Source organism: Pan paniscus, chromosome 6, assembly GCF_029289425.2.
Source record: "Pan paniscus chromosome 6, NHGRI_mPanPan1-v2.0_pri, whole genome shotgun sequence".
NCBI classification, from domain to species: Eukaryota; Metazoa; Chordata; class Mammalia; order Primates; family Hominidae; genus Pan; species Pan paniscus.
In genome coordinates this window covers 112,943,437-112,965,523 of record NC_073255.2, presented here as the reverse complement: position 1 = coordinate 112,965,523, position 22,087 = coordinate 112,943,437, and the positions used below count along the sequence as shown (strand labels likewise).

At 36.0% G+C, this 22,087-nt stretch overlaps 1 protein-coding gene across 8 annotated transcripts in view; it reads right to left on the bottom strand.

Annotated features, from left to right (window-relative positions):
- The window catches only part of PPP1R9A (protein phosphatase 1 regulatory subunit 9A), a 384,760-nt gene that overhangs the window by 170,797 nt on the left and 191,876 nt on the right, over positions 1-22,087 (bottom strand). For all 8 annotated transcript variants that reach the window (XM_057302912.1, XM_034964481.2, XM_034964482.2 and 5 more), the window contains exons 3-4: positions 11,539-11,671; positions 2,118-2,238 (exon numbers count right to left, since the gene is read on the bottom strand). In XM_057302912.1, coding sequence (XP_057158895.1) covers positions 2,118-2,238; positions 11,539-11,671 — 254 coding nt within the window. The remainder of the gene's footprint in view (positions 1-2,117; positions 2,239-11,538; positions 11,672-22,087) is intronic.

Below are 22,087 nucleotides of genomic sequence, written 5' to 3'. Positions count from 1 at the left end.
TTAAGCATGTTTGAATACTAACTGTAGCATTATTTCCCATGATCTTAAAATTTTCATCAAACTTAATAAGAAATGAGGTATATTTTACAAACAAGTTTTAGCTCTCTTGGAAGAAAGGTGGTAAATTAATAACTGGAAATACTACTATCATTATATATAATTTATTAAAGGGGCAAAGAGGTTATTTCCTTAACTACTCTGAAAAGGAGGAAGACTGTTAATAAGTTAATTTAGGACACAAGATAGTCATATTCCACATTCTTTGTTTTAAATGTAGACAGCTGAATGTTCACTCAAAAGATTTATTTCAAACCTTCTCTATGCAAAGCATTATACTAAGTGCTATAGGAATACAAATAAGGCTACCACTAAGATGTTATCCCTAACCTCATGGAAAAGAAGATATAAGGTGTGGTTTTGTATTTACATAAATCAATTGAGCTCTCTTTGAGAACTATCTGTGGGTATCAGTATGCATTTTTAGGATTAAAACAGAAACAATGGGCCAGGCACGGTGGCTCACACCCGTAATCCTAGCACTCTGGGAGGCCAAGGCAGGTGGGTCACTTGAGGTCAGGAGTTCGAGGCCATCCTGACCAACATGGTGAAACCCCGTCTCTACTAAAAATACAAAAATTAGCTGGGCGTGGTGGTCCACGCCTGTGGTCCCAGCTACTCAGAAGGCTGAGGCAGGAGAATCACTTGAACCTGGGAAGCAGAGGCTGCAGTGAGCAGAGATCATGCCACTGTACTCCAGCTTAGGCAACACAATGAGATGCCATCTCAAAAAAAAAAAAAAAAGATGCTGCTCTGGGTCTCCTCACAGATTCACAAATTCTTTTCAACATGCTTTATTATTTCTTGATAAGATGGTCAAATGATACATACTTAAACATAAAAAAATTTAAAGCTATTCATTAAATGTACATAAAACAACATAATAATTCTTTGAATTTAGCAGTCGTATATTTGGGTCTACTTTTATTATATTGCCAACTGCTATGGTTTGAATGTTATATGTTGAAAACAATCCTTAATGCAACAGTGTTGAGAGGTTAGACCTTTAAAAGGTGATTAGGTCATAGGGCACTGGCCTCACAAATAGATTAATGTCATTATCATGGAAGTGGATTTATTTCTTTGAGAGTGGGTTTGTTATAAAAGCAAGTTTTGCCCCTTCTTGCTCTCTCTCACTTGGCCTTTGCACCTTTTGCCATGGGATGACTCAGCTGGAGGGTCCTCATCAGATGTGGCCCCTTAATCTTGGACTTCCCAGCCTCCAGAACCATGAGCCATATAAATTTATGTTCATTATAAATTACCCAGTCTCAGGTATTCTGCCATAGCAGCACAAAACAAACTAAGACACCACCTTCTGCTTCTAGCCTCAACCTGATATATCAGAGCCAAGTATGAGGGTTAATCAAAATCTTCGCCTAAGATAGATAGATAGATAGATAGATAGATAGATAGATAGATAGATAGATAGATAGACAGACAGACAGACAAATAGCTTGAGATTATGAAAGCTAAGACAAAACAGTGATAATCTGGATGCTCTGCTGTGTACCAGAATTATCCAAGGTGCAGACTGCCAGACCCCTCTACTGGAGATTTTAATTCTACAGGTTTAGGTGCACCCAAGAACCTGTGTTTTTACATAAATATATTTGGAGAAACACTGACCTTCAGAATTACCATCAATACAGAATTAGAGTTCCTAACTTACCATCTACATGTGTCATTTTTTAAGATGCCAGAACTATTATCATTTCTTTCAATATTTCTGAAGTGAAACTATGTGCTGACCTCCATAGCACACATTTACAACTATATACACCCATGTTTCTGCCCACTTCCCACCAGATAGATGAATGGATAAAGACAGGTATAGACTGATAGATCTGCCCACTCATTTACCTAATATATATTAAAGAAAGCAGATATTTTGCCTGCATATCAGAAAATAATTCAAGTGTTTAAAGATTTTCACATCTGAGAAACCTGAAATTCTGTCCTAAAAAATCAACAAACAAAAGCAAAAAGCTACAACTGAAGGAAACTTCCAGGAAAGTTCTCTAAAGATTTTAAGTTATTAACAACAGTCCTTAATTTACCTGCCATCCCGTTGAGCAGCACCACCTTCTGTTACTGTCTTGACGAATATTCCCAGCTTTTCAAGTCCAGCATCTGCTCCAACACCCATTCCAATAATACTTATACCAAGACCATCCTCATCTATTAAAAAGAAAAAAAGGGGGGAGGTGAAACAACTTAAGTTTTACACTAGTCTGCAATTAGCTGGTGAGACCTACTTGCTGTTTTTAATTTTATTTTTCCTTATGGATAGGACAATAACATGCTTGCTTTAGCAGAATTCTTTTCTAAGCTACGCAGTAAGGGTATCTAATGAGATCCTCCAAAAGGCTCATGCATTTAGCATCATTTTACTACTACTGTTGGTAATTCACTGTGGTCTCAAGAAAAGGTAACAACTTTATTATTGAATAGTCACTCTGCCTTAAAACCTAGATTCTCTAAATAATGCAATGAATTATTTTAGGCGTAAGAGTACACATATTCAAACATATAATTTTAAATAAATCTGATCATAACATATCTGGAATTCCTCCTTCATTTATATGGTCTTTTCTTCTTTACTTGTTTATTCATGTTAATAAGATAGTACATGTGGCTGGGCATGGTGGCTCATGCTAGCAATCCCAGAACTTTGGGAGGCTGAGGCAGGTGGATGTCTTGAGGCCAGGAGTTCAAGACCAGCCTGGCAACATGGTGAAAGCCTGTCTCTACTAAAAATACAAAAAGTTAGCCGGGTGTGGGGGAAGGCACTTGTAGTCCCAGCTACTCGGGAGGTTGAGGCAGGAGAATCGTTTGAACCCAGGAGGCGGAGGTTGCAGTGAGCCAAGATTGTGCCATTGCACTCCACCCTGGGTGACAAAGCGAGACTCCATCTCAAAAAAAAAAAAAAAAGATAGTATATTTGAGTACTTTCCTCTGTGCTTCTATACCCAAGAATATATACTCATCAACAACTATAATATATACATATACTTAGACATATATGAATGTATATATATGTATATATAGCTTGTTTTTCCTTCTTATTTTCTTACACAAATGAGATTACACCTACTTCTCTTTACTGCTTACTTTTTAAAAACCAATGAAGCGCCTGGGCACAGTGGCTCACGTCTGTAATCCCATCACTTTGGGAGGCTGAGGTGGGAGAATCCCTTGAGCCCAGGAGTTCAAGACAAGCCTGGGCAACAGGGTGAAACCCTGTCTCTACTACAAATAGAAAAATTAGCTGGGCATGGTGGGGCACACCTGTAGTCCCAGCTGTTTGGGGGCTGACGTGGGAGGATCACCTGAGTCTGGGAGGCAGATGTTGCAGTGAGCTGAGATCATGCCACAGTGCTCCACCATGGGCAACACTGCAAGACCCTGTCTAAAAAAAAGATAAGTCATGGATATCAATGTCCTCAATGTCCATAGCTCTAAATTATTTCTAATGACTGAATAATATTTCATGGTGAGATGGTATCATAATGTATCCAACCATTCTGTATTCACATTTTTATTTCCATTTTACTGGTCCTATGAACAATACTGTGTGACTTTTTTTTTAATTCACTTACAAATCACGTTTATCCATATTTCCATTTGTCCTTTCTGTGAATATATAAAAGATACACTATTTTGCGTGCCACATGTTTTAGTTAAAGTTCAAGGTTATTTTCTGATAGCCTCAAAGTCTTTGTAATCATGCTTTACTAGCAGCATAAAAATACTGACTAATCAACAGTGATGGATTATTAAAGAAATATTGGTCCACATACTCAACAGAATGACACTTTTAAAAGACTTTTCAGCAATAACCTTTACTTTCTTAAGCATTTTTTCTGTTTTTCTTTCTTCTTCTTTTTTTTTTTTTGTTTGAGACAAGGTCTCACTCTGTTGATCAGGCTGGAGTGCAGTGGCGCCATCATGGCTCACTGCAGCCTCAACCTCCTGGGTTCTGGTGATCCTCCCACCTCAGCCTCCGAGGTGCTGGGACTATAGGCATGTGCCACCACATCTGGGTAATTTTTTGTGTGTGTGTTTTTTTTTTTTTTGTACAGACAGGGTTTCACCATGTTGCCCAGGCTGGTCTCAACCTCCTAGGCTCAAGCAATCTCCTGCCTCAGCCTCCCAAAGTGCTGGTATTATGGATATGAGTCACCAGGCCTGGCCAGGATTCTTGTAATTAGTATTCTTTGGATGAAGGTTTATCTCATATGTTACTACTTATAACCAACTTATGCCTGAAGTATTTCCAAGTACACCTGACAATCTTATATCTTTATTCTACATATGTTTTAAAAGATGTCACTTGGCAAAAGTGTGATTTGTTTGCTCAGTTGTATGCTACAGGAATCTTTACAGTGTTTCCCCTGGATGAGCTGCCTGATGCAAACCCCAGCTGAAGGCACTTCCACATTGATTCTAAGCATAGGTATCTCTTTAGTGTGAAAACTTTAATGTTGACTAACATAAATAATCTCTGAAGACTTTCCTCATTCATTACATTTATTAAGTTTATATACATGTGATTTCTCCTATTTATTCAAATTGTTTCTCTGGTATAAAGACTGATTTCCTCAAGAGGATTTATCTTGTTAAAGATTTTCTACATTCATTATAGTTTTAAAATTTCGCTACAGAATGAGATTTTTTGTGTACATGAAGGTTAGATGTGTGCTGAAGGCTCTCCCACACTGGTTACATGCATAGGGTTTTCCTCTCTCCCACCATGAATTCTCTTGTGTGTATAAGGTTAGCGGATAGCTGAATTCTTATTGACATTTGTCACATTCATAGGGTTTCTCAAGAAAATGAATTTTTTTTCACACTGATGAAGGATGAATGATTGCTGAAAGCCTTCCCATAGTGTTTACATCCATGTAAGTTTTTCCCCTTAGTGTATTGCTCTTGTGTTGTTTAAGAGATGATCAGTGTAGCCTCTTCCATGCAGAAAAATACCATAGAATTTCTCTCCTGTATGAAATCTCTGGTGTATATATGTATTAGTATTCTGGCTGAATTCTTGCTCACTTTCATTATACTCATAGGGTTTCTCTTCAGTATAACTTATCACATGTCAAGCCAATGTAGAGCTGTGAGTCAAACTTTCCCATACTCATTACCGTACAAAAGGCTCCTCTCAAATGTGAAATCTCCATACTGTCACACCATTAAATAATTTCTTCCTGCAACTATCTTGAGTGAAAATTACTTCTTGGTTTCTAAATCCATTTTCTCTGCCTAGACTCAGGTCTTGGTAGAATTCTCTTTCTTCCTTCCATTGCTCCTCTCATTGCTTTTAAATGGAAAATTACTCAGATTTGCAGAGCTGAAAATCCAGTTGCAGAAAAAGCAATATTAACTCAAGCCATCCTCAATTCTAATGCAAATTACTTACAAGGACAACATGATGACTGAAGGGCAATACAAGAAAGAGCACAATCAACGCACAGAGACCAGAAGACTGATGTTCTCCAGCATCTTATTTACGTACAGCTTTCTCTGAGTGAAGTCTGGAACCTCATCCTTAAAGGCCACTTATTATTCCTGTGGCTGACCCATCGAGAACCCAGCTGCACCCTGTCTTCCTCTCCATACATTCCCAGGGACAGGCAAAGCACTAAGGCAAAACAGCCATAAAATGACGGCAAAGACAGAGGGACTATGTTATTATGGAAGACACTATTGTCATACTATGGAGCCCAAAGCTTATTTTCTAACTTCTGGTTTCCCATTTTGGTTAAGACTCTCCTGCCACAAGCCTAGATGATATATGCAGTCATTTAAATTTTCTTTACAACATCTTTAATATGTTATTATTTAACCCATGTAGAGTTATTTATTTTTACCTATGCTGTAATGAAGGTATCCAACTTTAGATTCTTCTAGATAGATTCTCAGTTATGCCAGAACAATTTATAAAGCACACAATTACTTCTAAACTGAAATATCATGTGTGTCATATATTAAATTCTCACACATACTAACGTCTTTTTCTGGATTTTCTATTTTGTTCCACTGATCAATTGCCATTTGAATACAATTTGTTCTGATTACAAAAGCTTTACATTATATTTAGATATTTGGAAAATTAAGTCATTCATATTCTTTTTCATACTTAAGTCTGTATTTCTCCAGACTTACATTTTACCAAAAAAATTTAATACTGTTTTTTGCAATTCTCCTCTCCCAGCCCAACTTTGTTGGCAGTTCTATTTGGAGCCTTCTTGTCCAAGAATATGGTTTGTCTTTCAATTTGCTTTCAAATAGAAATGACTTTCAAAAAGATGTTATTATTTTATCTAGATAAATTCCATGTTTTTCTTAGTAATAAATATTTTGTTGTTTTGGTGCTACTGTAAATAAAATATTTTTCCCATTTTCATTTCTAAATTCTTAATGTGATTACATAGAAAAAATTGATTTTTATACATATCTTGAATGTAACCTCTTCCTCCACAAATTATTTTACCAAATCTAATATTGAATCAATTTGGTTTTCTAGATAGATATGGATATGAATATATCAGCAAAAGATGATGCTTTTCATCTTTTATTTGCTGTCTGGTCATTTCATTTAAAGGGCATTACAAATTTGATTTCTGGTTTTAATTAAAATATCTTTAGTGTTTACTCAATTTAGAATTAGAATTCTCTGTAGGTATTGTAAATTTATAGTTTGCATAAATTTAGGCAGCTTCCATCATGTGTTAATTTAGAGTCTTTCTTTAAAGTGGTAAATGTTACCAAATTGACATCTTTTCATACCAATTTGACATGAAATTTAAAAAATTTAAGGGCTTTTCCTTTAAATTGTATGTGGATAAATCTTTGAATAATGAACCACTCTATATCCCTGTATCTAAAACTCCATTTGATCCTAATGAGTCTTTCTTTTCTTTTTTTTTTTTTTTTTTTGAGACAGAGTCTTGTTCTGTCGCCCAGGCTGGAGTGCAGTGGTGTGGTCTCGGCTCACTGCAACCTCCACCTCCCAGGTTCAAGCAATTCTCCTGCCTCAGCCTCCTGAGTAGCTGGGACTACAGGCACGTGCCACCACGCCGGGCTAATTTTTTTTATTTTTAGTAGAGATGAGGTTTCATGTGTTAGCCAGAATGGTCTCAGCCTCCTGATTTCGTGATCCGCCCATCTCAGCCTCCCAAAGTGCTGGGATTATAGACATGAGCCACCGCACCTGGCCTTTTTCTCTTCAACTATTTCTATATTTGATATTTTATTTCATTTAGCATTTTAAAATATATATTCACAATTGTAGTTGTACTATAGAAATCTTTTTTGTAGCATATTAGTTTTGGGTATAAACTTATATGGTATTTCAATGAAATGAAGAGTTTTCCTTTATTATCTATGATCTAAAATAGTTTAACACTGGCTTTATGCATTCTTTAAAGGTACAGTAGAATCATCTGGTTCTGATGACATTTTAATGTTTTATCTGTAGTTATCATTCTAGTTTCTTCTATAGCAATTAGTCTATGTTACTAAAGTTGATTCTGGTAATTCAAATTTTGTTAGGACATAAATTATTTCTGGGCATTCACCTCATTTGACAAAGAAATGCAGTGACTGACTGATCTTTTATAGAGTAACACTATATATTTTTCTTCCATTCCTAATTTGCATAAATTTACTTTCAATTTTCTCCACTCAGTATTATGATTGATATATTTTATAGATGTATTCAATGAAAAGGATTTGTATTACCTTATTTTACTAGATTTTCTTTTCTATGTTATTAATAGTGTTTTTACATATACTACTCTTCCTTGCTAGTTTGTTTGATTTATTTGGTTTACTTTTCCTGATTTCTAAGACAGGTCCGTTTTTTGCTTTTCAAGTTTTTTATTTTAAAGAAAGAAATCAAGGATATAGCTTTTCCTCTGAGTAAAGGTTTTGCTGTGTGCTACAGACTTTTTTTTTTTTTTTTTTTTGAGACGGACTTTTTAAGTTTAATCCTTTCCACGATGGTTTGGGATATAAGTTATAATTTTCTCTTCAATCAAACATCTACCTAGGAATGTATTATGTAATTTACAAATTCTCATATTAAAGGAACCTTTAACATTTTTCCAAAGGATAAAACTTTTTCTTTTAAAATACAGCTTGAAATAGAGTTCATTATATTAACCCACTCCTTGATTTTTGTTTTCTGTCCATAAATCTGTCCAGTTCTGAAAGAAATATATTGAAATCTCCAATAATTGTATTTGATTGGGTTACCTTCTAGTTTAATTTTTAGTATGAAATATGGCAACATACAAATAAGTTTAAGAAAATATTTATCTACAAAACATTATGTTTAAAGAATAAAAATAAAACAAATATCCATGTACAAAGACACAGAATATTACTGACATCACAAAAGCCACTATATATCCCTCCCTGACACAGCAACTCTTTCCTCAGTGACCATTATACTAAACATTGTGTTAATCATTCCCTACTTTTTAATACTACTTTTTAAAAACTACTCATTTGTGTATCCCAAAACAATATGCTATTTAATTTTCTTGGTTTGAAATGTAAGTAAATGCAATTATATTACACTAAATGGTTTCTTCTGTGGTTTGCTATTTTTACTTTCCCTCGAGATCATGTTAAGAATCATACATACTGCTGCATGAAACGTGGCACCTCCATTTTCACTGCTGAGTAATATTTTATTGCCTAGATATGCTACAATTTATAGACCCTTTCTACCATTGATGAATATTTGGATTGTTCTTGTTTTTTTGCTACTACTAAAATAAGTAATATGATGGCCCAGCTGTGTTTGTATGGCCAATGAACTAAGAATGGCTTTTACGTTTTAAAATGTATGAAAAATGTAAGCATTACTCTTTAATTCACTTTAACTCCAAATGAAAGTGTCTTTTAACAGGAGTAATCCATCAGTCATGTTTGGTGTAATATGACTAGTATTCTTCATACTTTTTCATTTAAGCAATTGTATGTTTAATACTTCATAGTTTTCACCTCTTTTTTCCTTGCCCTTGCTGTTCTGAACAAGCTGCTCTTTGTTTCACTCCCTCCCTGCTAAATTGGACAGTGAATTACTCAGATAAAGTATGTAGGCAATGTGTTCTTTAAATCCTTAGATAGCAGCAGATGTCTTTCTTTCACCAGGATAGGTAAATGCTTTCTGGGATGGATATGGGATTCTTGGATCACCATCCTTTTTACCCTCAGTGGCATGTAAAATTATTTCTACATCTCCCTGCTTCTAGTGTTACAGTCTGATGCTAGTCTAATTGTTTTGCCTTTGCAAGTATATTTGCTTGTTTGTTTGGTTGGGTATTTTTTGGCCTGGAATTTTTTAAGCTTTTTCACTTGATCTTTGAATATTAGGATTTTTTCCCAGGCTATGCCTAAGTGTGGGATCAGTCTGGGGTTATTTAGCCCTCTCACTCATAAATGGATAAGTTCTTCCTAATATAAGCCTCAGATCTTTTTTTTAAGGACAAGAAATTTTTCTTCTATGATTATTATTAGTCTGTCCTTCTCCATTGTCGTTTTTCTCTTCTGTTGCCTACAACTTATATATTGGGACTGTTTCATGATTTTTCTTGGATTTTTGCTCTGTCATTTGAGAATTCTTTTTGGAATATCTCTCAAACGTCATCTTCTAGATCGCCAACTTAAGTCTCGACAATAACTATCCTTTTCAATTCTTCCGGTGAAATTTTTCATTTCAAAATCAAGAAATTTGTTCTTGTTGCTAAGTTGCTCAAGAATGTCTTTTTTTAAATCTGTATAAATTCAGGGGAGTACATGGGCAGGTGTGCTATATGGATATATTACATAGTGGTGAGTCTGGGCTTTTAGTGTAACCTTTACCTGAATAGTTCACATTGTGCGCAAGTGGTTATTTGTCAAGCCCCATCTCCCTCCCACCCTCGTAAACTTTTGGAGTCCCCAGTGTCTATTACTCTGCTCTGTATGTTGATGTGTACCCACTGTTTAGCTCTCACTTATAAGTGAGAACATGCAGCAAATAACTCTGTGTTTCTGAGTTATTTCATGTAGGGATAATGGCCTCCAGCTCCAACCATGTTGCTGCAAAAGACATGATTTCATTCTTTCTTATAGCTGCACAGTAGTCCATAGTGTATACATGCCCCATTTTCTTTATCCAGTCATCTATTGATGAATACTTACGTTGATTCCATGACTTTGCTATTTCCAAGACTATTTCCATTGAATAGTACTCTGTTAAACATACAAGCACAAGTCTATTTCTGATATCCTTTCTTTTCCTTTGGGGAGATATTCAGTAGTGGGAGTGCTTGGTCAAATGATAGTTCTATGTTCAATTATTTGAGAAATCTCCACACTGTTTTCCAGAGATTGTACTGATTTACATTTCCCCCAACAGTATCTAACCATTTCCTTTTCTCTGCATCCTTGCCAACATCTGCTGTTTTTGACTTATTAATAATAGCTGTTCTGACTGGTGTGAGATGCTGTCTCATTGTGGTTTTGATTTCCATTTCTCTGATGATTAGTGATGTGGAGGGTTTTTTCATGTTTGTTGACTGCTTGTAAGTCTTCTTTTAAGAAATACCTGTTCATGTCCTTTGCCCACTTATTAATGGGTTTCTTTCTTTTTGTTGTTGTTGTTGTTGAGTATTTGAGTTCCTCATAGATTCTGAATATTAGTCCTTTGTTAGAGGCATAATTTGCAAATGTCTTTTTTTAAGCCATGCTTGAGTATCCTTGGGTAGGTTTTTGTTTCTTTTTTTCTTGTTATTCAAGTCATCATCTGTTTGTTCTACTCTTTTTTTTTTCAAAGCTCTCTCAGAGGTGTTATTTCTCTGTTCACTGAGTGACAGTTCAGTTCTTGGGTGCCCATCTTACATCTTACCTGGTAATCTCTGATCCCACGGGTCAGCAGTTACTACAGTAGGCAGGGTGTCATTCCTGGGAGAGAAATCAGAAGGAAGCCTTTCTGCTCCCTCTTCTCCCTGCTCTCTTTCAACCTTCTCCCCTCAGAGGGGGAGAGGATGTAGCCCTACTATTTAAATTTCCTTGGATTCTACCGCCTTTATTAAAAATCTCCATAATTTTCCAATTATCCACCAAAACAAAAGAAAGCAACCATCTGCCCCAAGCTCTCATATACCAGCTCTTTCTGGGCTCTCAGCTGTAGCAGCCCTTTCCAGGAATACCAACAAAGCATTAGGCCTCACTTATACCTCCCCGATCCTAACCACCATCGCAGCCAGCTAAGATAGATGGGTTTCAGTTGGGAGTAAAACTTTCAATCCACCATCTACTCGGAATCCGTATCAACTATTTTTGAAACTTAATAAATAAGATCCTCTGTTAGAATTAAAATTTTATCCAATCCTTAGAAAAAAGGCTACATTTTGGAAAAATAATTCTGTATTATTAACATAGCAACATAATGATATTAACACTGTAGCACTCACGAACCTTTCTCTAGCTCCACTGGGAAAAGTTCCAGCTTTTCTACACGTTTTTCAAGTTCATACTCAGCTGAAGCAGCCACAGGGTCAACTTCATCATTTCTCCTGTCATAGTCTTCATTGGAGTATGTGTTGAAAACCTGTAGTAAGAGGCCAACAAGATGATAATACAGAAAAAAAAAAAAACTGCCAGGTATCCAAAACTATGTAAGTTTAAACATTCATGTGATGAATTTCTTCTAAACAACTGTTTTGTCTTTAAAATCAATTGAGATGTTAAGAAAAGGAAAATTGAGTCAGTATAAAAGTAACTTACTAATTTTTAAAATGTGTAAGCGATAGTACCACTTTTAATCATTTAAGAGACAAAGTAGCCGCAGAACACATTATGTGAATAGCAATATTTATCGCCTTTTATAGAATCAGAATGAACCATATTAGCTGGAACGCTCTGCTGTTTCCCAATAAAACTAAGGTAAACCATCTTGAAGCTACCTAAGCAAATACCTACACTGAACCTGTTTCATGGTATGACCTATACTAGCCCTGAAGTAGCAGTGTGTCAGTATTACAATGCTGTCTCAATCATAAGATCACTGAACCTGACCTCCATTCTAACACTGTCCTGGGCTCTTGTTTGTCATCCCTCATTTTACTTGCATATACATTTAAATTGAATTCTCATTGAAACTTTCTATGAAATTATTATGAAAATATCGCTAAAGGGCTGTACAGCAAACAGGATATTGAAGCTGTTTATTTCTTACCTACATCATTTAAAAGACAACTAAATGTGGCCTTCAGATATAGCCATAAGAAACTTGATTGTCCTTATTTCTGCTGAAATGTTTATCTTAAAAGGAACTGAAGTAGTTGTCCAATCCCTCTCTTAATACAGGAAAAAATATATGAAAGAAATAAATGTATAATTCATCAAGTCCAATTAATATACATAACAAACACTGGCATTTTCAACAAAATTCAATAATTATTATGCATCTAAACTGTGCCTAAAGAAACTGTGCTCCCCCAAAAATCGTAAAATCTAGGATTAGATTTTAAAATAATATTTATAAAAAGATGCAGTAGAAACAGAAGGCAGAAAAGAAGGCCAAAGACTAAAGAAATTATGTCTATTTCCTACAAAGCTGGCCCTGCTGTTCTATGGACACTTTACATTTGTATTATTGGAAAACAAGTAATTCCTATATTCTATATATGGTAACCTATAAACCAAAAATACATATGCATATATAGAAGCAGATATAATGTAGCTCCTAATGGTATATGCTTCTTAAATAGTATCATTTGTAGGATTTGTACCTGAGTGGGTACTGTTTTCTTCTTGACTTTCAACATGTTTTCATAGCCTCATGCCACTTGGATCCCTATTTGGTCTCTACCATGTTTCTTCACCATAGTAAACCTTACTGCATCAAAATGCACATTTCCATAGTATAGGGTTAGTGCTTTTATTTATCTTTTCATAATATTCATAAATATTAGCATGTTTCCCAGGCTAATATTTTTCTTTTTCTTTTCTTCTTCTTTTTTTTCATTGAGATAGGGTCTTGCTCTGCACTCCAAGCTGGAGTGCAGTAGTAGGCTCACTGTAGCTTCTGCTTTCTGAGCTCAAGTAATTCTCCCACTGTAGCCTCCTGAGTAGCTAGGATTACAGGCACATGCCATCACACTCAGCTAATTAAAAAAAAATTTTTTTTTAGAGGCGAGGTCTCACTATATTGCCCACGCTGGTCTTGAATTCCCAGGCTCAAGCAATCCTCCCATCTTGGCCTCCCAAAGTGCTGGGATTACCAGCTTAAGCTACTATGCCTGGCCTAATATTCTTCTTAAATTGTCATACTTACAACTTTCTCTTAGACAGCTCTTTTGATCTTTCACTTCCTCTTATATTTTTAGTAATCACTTATTCACATTTATTCATTCAACAATATTTTACAGTTCTAAACTCATGTTTGACACTGTGCTAGGCACTGGAGAAGGAATAGTTTCTAGTAGCTTACAGTTTAGGAAGGACACAGAAATCAAAATAAGCACCTACAAAATAATGTGGTAACTGATATAAAAGCAGCATATACCAACTATTTTGTTTTTATTTTCCTGAGAAGGTAAAGAAGTTGTGAAGGCAAAGATATTTGACCTGAGTCTTGAAGAATAAACAGAAATTCACATATTTGAGTGCAGAAGAGAAGGAATATATATTTCAAATATAAGACCCTAGACCAAAATATATATACACACACATACACATATCTATAGTTTTTTGGAAAACATTGATAGTTGAGTGTACTGCAATGGAAAATGCCTATAGGAGCAAGCTTTACACACAAAATAACAGTTAGCTGGGCCTGGGTCTCATGCATCCTGGAAATCACTGGCAGATATGACTGGAAATTATTCATTAATATTTACCACTTCTCTACTTCTGCTAATAGGTCCCGGTTTATGACTGCAAAACAATGGTTTAAACAGTATTCATTCTGGAACATCACTCAATTTCACTAGTACTAGTAAGTAAATAAATATGTATGCGTGTGTCTATATATAAAGTAAGTATGAAAGAACTGTTTCAAATAAATAACTCCTTCCCAACATTTTTTTTTTCAGGATCCCAAACACTCTGATATCAGAATGTTCTTCCCTATTCGGGCTAGTTTATAAAGTTCATTTGAGAGTATTCTGAAATTAAATAAAACAAACCTAAAACAGTAAGACTGCATATTGGAAAATGACACTGTGTATAATTTTTGAGACATCTAGCAATCAGATGACTATGCCACCATTTCATTCTTTAATCTCAGCATTTTGGGAGGCTGAGGTGGGCAGATCATGAGGTCAGGAGATCCAGACTGTCCTCGCTAACACGGTGAAACCCCATCTCTACTAAAAATACAAAAAATTAGCCGGGCGTGGTGGCAGGCACCTGTAGTCCCAGCTACTAGGGAGCCTGAAGCAGGAGAATGGCATGAACCCAGGAGGCGGAGATTGCAGTGAGCTCTCGCGCCACTGCACTCCAGCCTGGGTGACAGAGCGAGACTCAGTCTCAAAAAAAAAAAAGAAAAGAAAAGAAACGAAAAAGAAAAGAAAAGAAAAAGAAAATAATGTAATACACTCTTCATCTTCAGCTTACTTATAGGCTTGTAAATTAAGTAGGCATGCAGAAAACACTGCAAATTATTGAAAAAGAAAAGCCAGAAGTCGTTATTTGCAGATTAAACAACTGATTACTTGGAAAATCCAAGAGCTTTAACAGAAAAAGTATTAGAACTAATAAGAGTTCAGTAAAGCGATGTAACTTTTAAAACTCAATACCTATATACAAAAACTTAGAAAATACAAAAAAATGATCAAAACAATAAAACACTTAGTAATTACCAACCATAAATGTACAAGCATTTTTCTCTCTATAAAACTAAGTGATGAGTACAAAAAGCCCTGAAGAAAGTGCAATGCCATATTATTTCCCTGGATTAAAATCCTTAATATTATAAAGACATCCACATTTCTAAATAACTGTAAATATCAGTTTACCCTAAGTTAATTTATGAATTCAAGACAATAAAAAATAAAATCCTACCTACATTTTTCGTGAAAACTAACAAGCAGTTTGAAAAAGAATAAAGGTAGAATCAGGCCCTAGTGGATATCAAAACACATAATAAAACTTCGCTTATTAAGGCAATATAGTTTGAGCTCTGGGATAGATTCATTTTTATATTCTATTCTGTTCCACTCCTTTTCTATTCAAATTAGAGTGGTCTATTTAATAAATTATGAAAAGAATTGGATACCTATCTGAAAAACATTCCTATTTATATCACAAAGAAAAATACAATTCAGAACAAAAATATATACATATATAAAAAGTGCCAAAAGAAAATTTGGGACAATGTTTAGCTAACAGGTTAGAAAGAAATTCACAGATCCTGGAAGTTCTAAAGGAAATAAATAATTTGATTAAAAACAAAGCCCAAAAACTTCTAGGCAATAAAATATACCATAATGAAGTTAGAAGAAAAGTCACAGATTAGGAGAAAGTATGACCAAATATTAAGATGAAACATGAATGTTCCTAATATATAAAGGGCTTTATCAACTCAAACAATTGCATGTATAAGTAGGTAAAGGAAATTGAGAATTGAACAAAGAAGAAATACTAATGTCCAATAAATGATATAAAGATGCTCAACTTTATTAAAAATTAAGCAAATGCAAATTAAAACAAGGAGATACTATGCATTCATCCATAAGAATAGATTTTTTTTAAAGACTACCACATCCAGGCAGGACACAGTGGCTCATGCCTGTAATCCCAGCATTTTGTGAGATCTAGGAGGGCAGATCACTTGAGGTCAGGGGCTTGAAACCAGTCTGGCCAACATGGCGAAACCCCATCTCTACTAAAAATACAACAATTAACTGGGCGTGGTGGCGTGCACCTCGGGAGGCTGTGGCAGAATTGCTTGAACCTGGGAGGCAGAGGTTGCAGTGAGCTAAAATGATGCCATTGCACTCAAGCCTGGGTGACATAATAAGACTCAAAAAAAAAAAAAAAAGACTACAACATCCAGTGTTTGTGAGGATATAGAAAAAAAGGATACTTTTGAAGAGGAAAGCATAACTAGAAAGTAGTTATCAATATTTTAAATGTAAATGTCTTTTACATAATCATGTCACATTTAAGTGTTTACAGAAATACTTGCAAATGTGTACAAAGATGTATTTCGAAAGAAGTTCATTACAGCACTATCTGTAATAGCCCAAAGCAGGAAATTGCCTAATTGTCCACCAGTAGAGAAAATGGCTTGCTAAATTACGATATATACAAATATGTAATTCAATGCAGTGATTGAAGAGATGTATATCTCTCTACCGACATGGAAGACCCCGAGATACATACATCGTTAAGCTGAAGAGCATGCTGCAGATAAAGAGATATTCCCAATTCATACGATCCCCAATTGGTATGGTCCCAACTTTAACCTAATTTAAAGCCCCCTAAATTCCCTAGCTATGTAGCACTTGCCAAATTGTAAAACCATGCTAAGGCGCAGTCTCCTTATTTACAAAATGGTTTTTATAATAATGCCTATCCCCATAAGAGTATTATGAAAATAAAATGAAATAGTCCACGTAATTATGCTTGGTTCAATGAGGGGAGACGAAAAGCTTTCTCAGGGTAATATGAGGGATAATATTTCCCCTGATACCTACTACCCATATCATACTCTCTTTTTTTAAATTAAATTTAAAAACATTTTTAATAGAGATTGGGGTCTCACCATATTGCACAGGCAGGTCTTGATCTCTTGGCCTCAAACGATCCTTCCACCTTGGTCTCCCAAAGTACTGGGATTATAGGCATGGGCCCAGCCTCATACTCTCTTTCATAAACATGTTTTGAATATATCACCCACTAGGATGTTTAATGCCCTTTAAGCAAAAATCTGCATAACTGACTTAGTATTAGAACATAGATTAGGCTGCCAAAATCCCCACCTATGTCTAGAGCAATGCACTGTCATTACGCAATGGCTCATGGCCTGCCAGGCTTTCTGTGTTTTCTCTGACCAGGAAGCCCTTTCATCTACATGATCTTGATTCTTTCCATTTTCTTACAATAGTTCTATTATTTTTATTAACCTTAATTGCTCTACAAAAAAATGGATAATTAATCAAATAATAATCAGAGCATGACTCCTCCTGGTATTCCAGCAACACAAAAATCTCTAAAGGCCAACAGCATTCTGGGCCCTAATGTTCAACACCAACAAGATATATGTATTTTTGTAGTTCAAGCTACCTTCACATTGTTCCTGCTTTATTTCACTGAGAAAAGTAAACAAAAGATGTTTAAATTTAAGACTTCTTGTTTCAGAGCCAATAAGCGATATTCTGGTTTCTCGATCAAAGGAAACAAAACAAGACCTCATCCACTGCTTCACAGCAGAGACAGGCTTTCAAGGGTAACAAGTTTACAAACATGGTTAGCAAGGACATTTCTGAACGAACAACCCAAGGCTATGAAAAGCAAATAAAGTAAAAATTAGCTTATTTTAAGATTTCAACTAGAATCATTATCTTATATACATTTTCAGTAGTTTGAACCACAACACTTTTTCAAAACAGCAGCAATACATTTTCAACAATAAGAAAAAAACTTATTTCCTTCACTTCTTTATGACACATTTTCTTTAATCAATGCAGGTCTAAATAAATTCAGCATATTCTATAAATACTGACTGGAAGGAATCTCCCACAATGCTTCCACAAGGTCTCAGTTCAGGCTATGGTCCAGGTTCTGTAAAATCTTCCTGACACATCAAAGATGAAAAATGTTCCAGGTCCTAGCACGCTGAGTTTCAGATGATGGCTTGGCAAAGTGTGCTCCTGGAGATAAGCCAAACATTCACATGCTTCCACAAACAGGCTACACTCACTCATCACAAGCTTCCTTGGCAGAACCCTGACTCACCTTCACATGATTTCAGTGGCTCTGCAAAATAAGCTCTAAATTGAAACTAACAATAAGCCTGGAGAAGATAGCCACATATTAACATTCCAAAAACCAACCTGGCAAGCCTCACAAAGGAGGATTCTAATAGCTTTAGAGCAACGTATAATCTCAACTTTCCTTTTCTTCCCCCAAATTAAGGTTAGTTCACTGATCGACAATAGGTAGAATTATCTAGAGTATTGATTGTCCAGTGTGTGCCCGGGAGTATGTTAGGTGCTTGCTGCAAAATGAAGTAAGCCAAACTGGAGTTTATAATCATCAGACAATTTAGGGTAAACACTGGTAGTCTCCAAAGATGTAAACAGCTGAGGGCTTTAGTCTACTCCTCTGCAAACTTTTAACATAAGGAGTATGTTACAATGAAAAGAAATTTCAAACTAAATTCTGCTCATGTAAAAACATTGCTTAACTGGAAGGTGCAAAAACAGACTCATAGGCCTATCTCATAAAACTCTAAAATCCCAGATTTCTGTCCTTAAAAGTCATTTTGAAAAGTAGCCTGTGTGAAAGGTTTACTTAAAGCAGTTGCAACTACATTCTACAGTAGGATACATTTAACCTTCTAAGTGGATCACTCACCAGAATCCTACATACCACAAAACAGGATCAAATGGAGTACTAGTTAGGTTATTACTCCAAAAGCTGTTAATCTGCAAGCCTCGCCTGACCCAAAGTCTAGTTACATAAAATATTTCTAAGGCTAACCCCTGTATCTTCAACATCATTCATTTCACCAATTATTTGTAGCATACTTAACGTTAATACATTGTCTCGTGTAGATTTAAAGTACCAATATCTGGGTGCAGGCTTCTAATCAGTGTCTTTCAAATAATAACTTACTAATCCTAGTGTGTGGATTCATGATTGAAATACCTAGAAAGTTAACTAAAGGGTCCTAAAACAAAGTTACTCCCATAAATATTATGTTATATATGCCAAAGTACTTTAAATTATAGACAATATAGCACTTTGCACAAATTATCTCTTTACCAACCAATCTAGGGAGTAAGGCAGAAAAGGGTAAAGAGAGTTCCCATGGTTTTTCATATTTTTACACGAGAAGTTCAGAGGACAATACACATGCTATATATAAGACAAAGTCTATTAGGACAAAAAGTACATTTCACTAATTGTAAGCCTAGTGTTTTAATGGATTACTAAAGAACAAGAAGTTGGGCTGGGCGCGGGGGCTCACGCCTGTAATCCCAGCACTTTGGGAGGCCGAGGCAGGCGGATCACCAGGTCAGGAGATCTAGACCAACCTGGCTAACACGGTGAAACCCCGTCTCTACTAAAAATACAAAAAAATTAGCTGGGCGTGATGGAAGGCGCCTGTAGTCCCAGCTACTCAGGAGGCTGAGGCGGGAGAATGGCATGAACCCGGGAGGCGGAGCTTGCAGTGAGCCAAGATCACACCACTGCACTCCAGACTCCAGCCTGGGCAACAGAGCGAGACTGTCTCAAAAAAAAAAAAAATGAAGTGAAAAAAAACCAAACATACTCTATATAATGGGAGGTAGAGAGCATGCTAGTTCAAATGGCAACACAAGGAAGCCTACGTTTGTCAAGGTTTTCCAGAAAAATAGAATTAATATCTTTATATGCGTTTTTTTATACATACTATATATATTTATATTAAAATTGATTTTAAGGAATTGTCTCATATGACAGTAGGGACTAGCAAATCCAAAATCTGCAGGGTAGGCCTGCAGGCCAGAGACCCAGAAAAGAACTAATGTTGCAGTTCAAGTCCAAAGACAGTCTGCTGGCAGAATCCCCTCTTCTCTGATGGAAGTCAGTCTTCTTCCATGAAGGTCTTCAATGAATTTGATGAGGCCAATCCACATTAAGGAAGGTAATCTGCTTTAGCCCACTGCTTTAAATGTTCATCTCATCTAAAAGATACTTCATAGACTCTAGAATAATGTTTACCCACATATCTGGGTACTGTGGCCTACCAACGTTGACCCATAAAATGAGTCATCACAAAGTCTTTCAAACAGTCTTTCAAACTGGCTGCAAAACTGAACTTTTTGGTATTTGACAAGGATAGTCAGGAATATGACTTCCTTACAAATAAGTAGAAATAAGACCACAGATTTACAACACCTACAAGTTACAGAGACACTTTTGACAAGTTAAAGCATTTCATAAGGATAATATCATTATTTCCATACTTAAACTCCTAGCTTAGAAAAGAAAAAGCCAACCTAGCTAGGACTGCAGTAGGAAAGAATATTGAGGGGAAACTGCATGGGGCCCACATGTAAGGCAGCGGTCAATGAGAACTTGTGCTGCCACACGCTGTGGGCTTGGCCAACTCACTGGGCCTTTCTGAGCTCAGGCTTTTATGTGCAAGAAGGTAGGATCGATTATGATACTGAGGCTGCTGGATTCTAGGGTCAATCGCGACTCTGAAACCTAATCAAAATTCTCATCACTATGTGTCTCTGATGACAAGTCTTCAACTATTCATACCTACATTTGATGGTAAGTTAACTAAAAGCATGAATTCTAAGTTGTGGCTTATTTATAGCAAGTTATCTGTTCCACGTTTTTTAATATTGCCACATAAATACACAATCCTATAGAGCATTTGATGCTCTATGTGTATAGGAATGGATAATCTGGGACCCATATTTCTATCTAGAAGATATTATTATGTTTTTTAGATAGTTAAGCTTTTAGTTAATTTTACCACTCTGCTAGTTTCATTCTCATATCTAAATCATCTAATAGGCATTATAAATGCCAAACCAAAACACTTAGTCTACTGCCCTCCACTAAATATAGGTCAGCAAGGCAGCTGAAACCCCTCTACCCAGGTAAAAGATAATATCCATAAGCTACTTTTGCAAGGAGAGGTTTCTGAGGGATACCCCATTTGGGAGCATTAACAGGCCGGATGCTCTCCTTAACAACCAAAAATCCACATAATGACTCAAACTCTGAATTCAGCAGTTAATGTATAAAAAGGAGGAAAAGGAAATGTAAAGATTAATACATGTAAAAATCATAAAAGTAAGTTTTTTCTTGCAAAACTACGGGAAAAAAGAGAAAGTAAAGGTCAATTTATATTTGTTCATATAAATAGTAAGCTCACTTCTGTAATCCATGTGAGCTAGCCCAAAGAAAGGTAAACTAGTCTATCTATGAAGATGTTAGTGCCGCTAAGCAGTATTTCCAGTTCTCCTTCTGGGTACAAAGGGTATTTTCTTTCTTTACCCTTTGTTGCCTTGGGGTGGGGCTATGTAAATAATTCTTGCCAATGGGTTCTGGGCAGTGGTGGTGTGTGTCACTTCTTGACTGAGCCATTTTACTGCGGAGGCAAGACCTTTCAGTGTTTTTTTCTTCTTATATTTCTGGAATCTGGAAAGTATGTATCATGGAAATGGACAAGTTTAAGTACCTTAGTGACTATACTGAATACAAGGAGCTTCCCTTTGACCTAACATGGACATGTAACATCAGTGAGAAGTAAACATCTGTTAGAAGATATTAGGATCATTTAGTAATGCAATATAAACTAGCCTATGTTAACCAGGCTACCATCTAAAAGAATCACTTGCTCACTATTACTATGGATTGCAAAGATCCTATCTTGGTTTAAAAACACAAGATTTGGGGCCAAGAGATTAATATAACTAAGAACCTTTCACCTCATTTTAAGTGAAAACATTAATGACAATAAATCAGACAAAGAACCTGGGGATGTGTCAAAAGCATTAATCTCAAGTCAAGGCCCTATTGTCTGTTCTTCTGCTCTAAGCCCAGTTCCAAAAGCCTAGGGGCCTCAGGAAGGGGACTGAATCCCACCTTCCATCCAAGGTGGTCACAGATCTTCTTCCCAGCTTTTCCTCACACAAGGCTGTGGGAACCTAGGCATGGCTGCTTATAGTGGCATCCATCATATCTTCCATATTACCTACCTCTCATGTGTTTCTTCCCTTATGCAATACAAAGAGGGATAGTTTTCAGAATCAGTTCTTATCTAAGGACAAAAGAAGGCGTGAGCAAA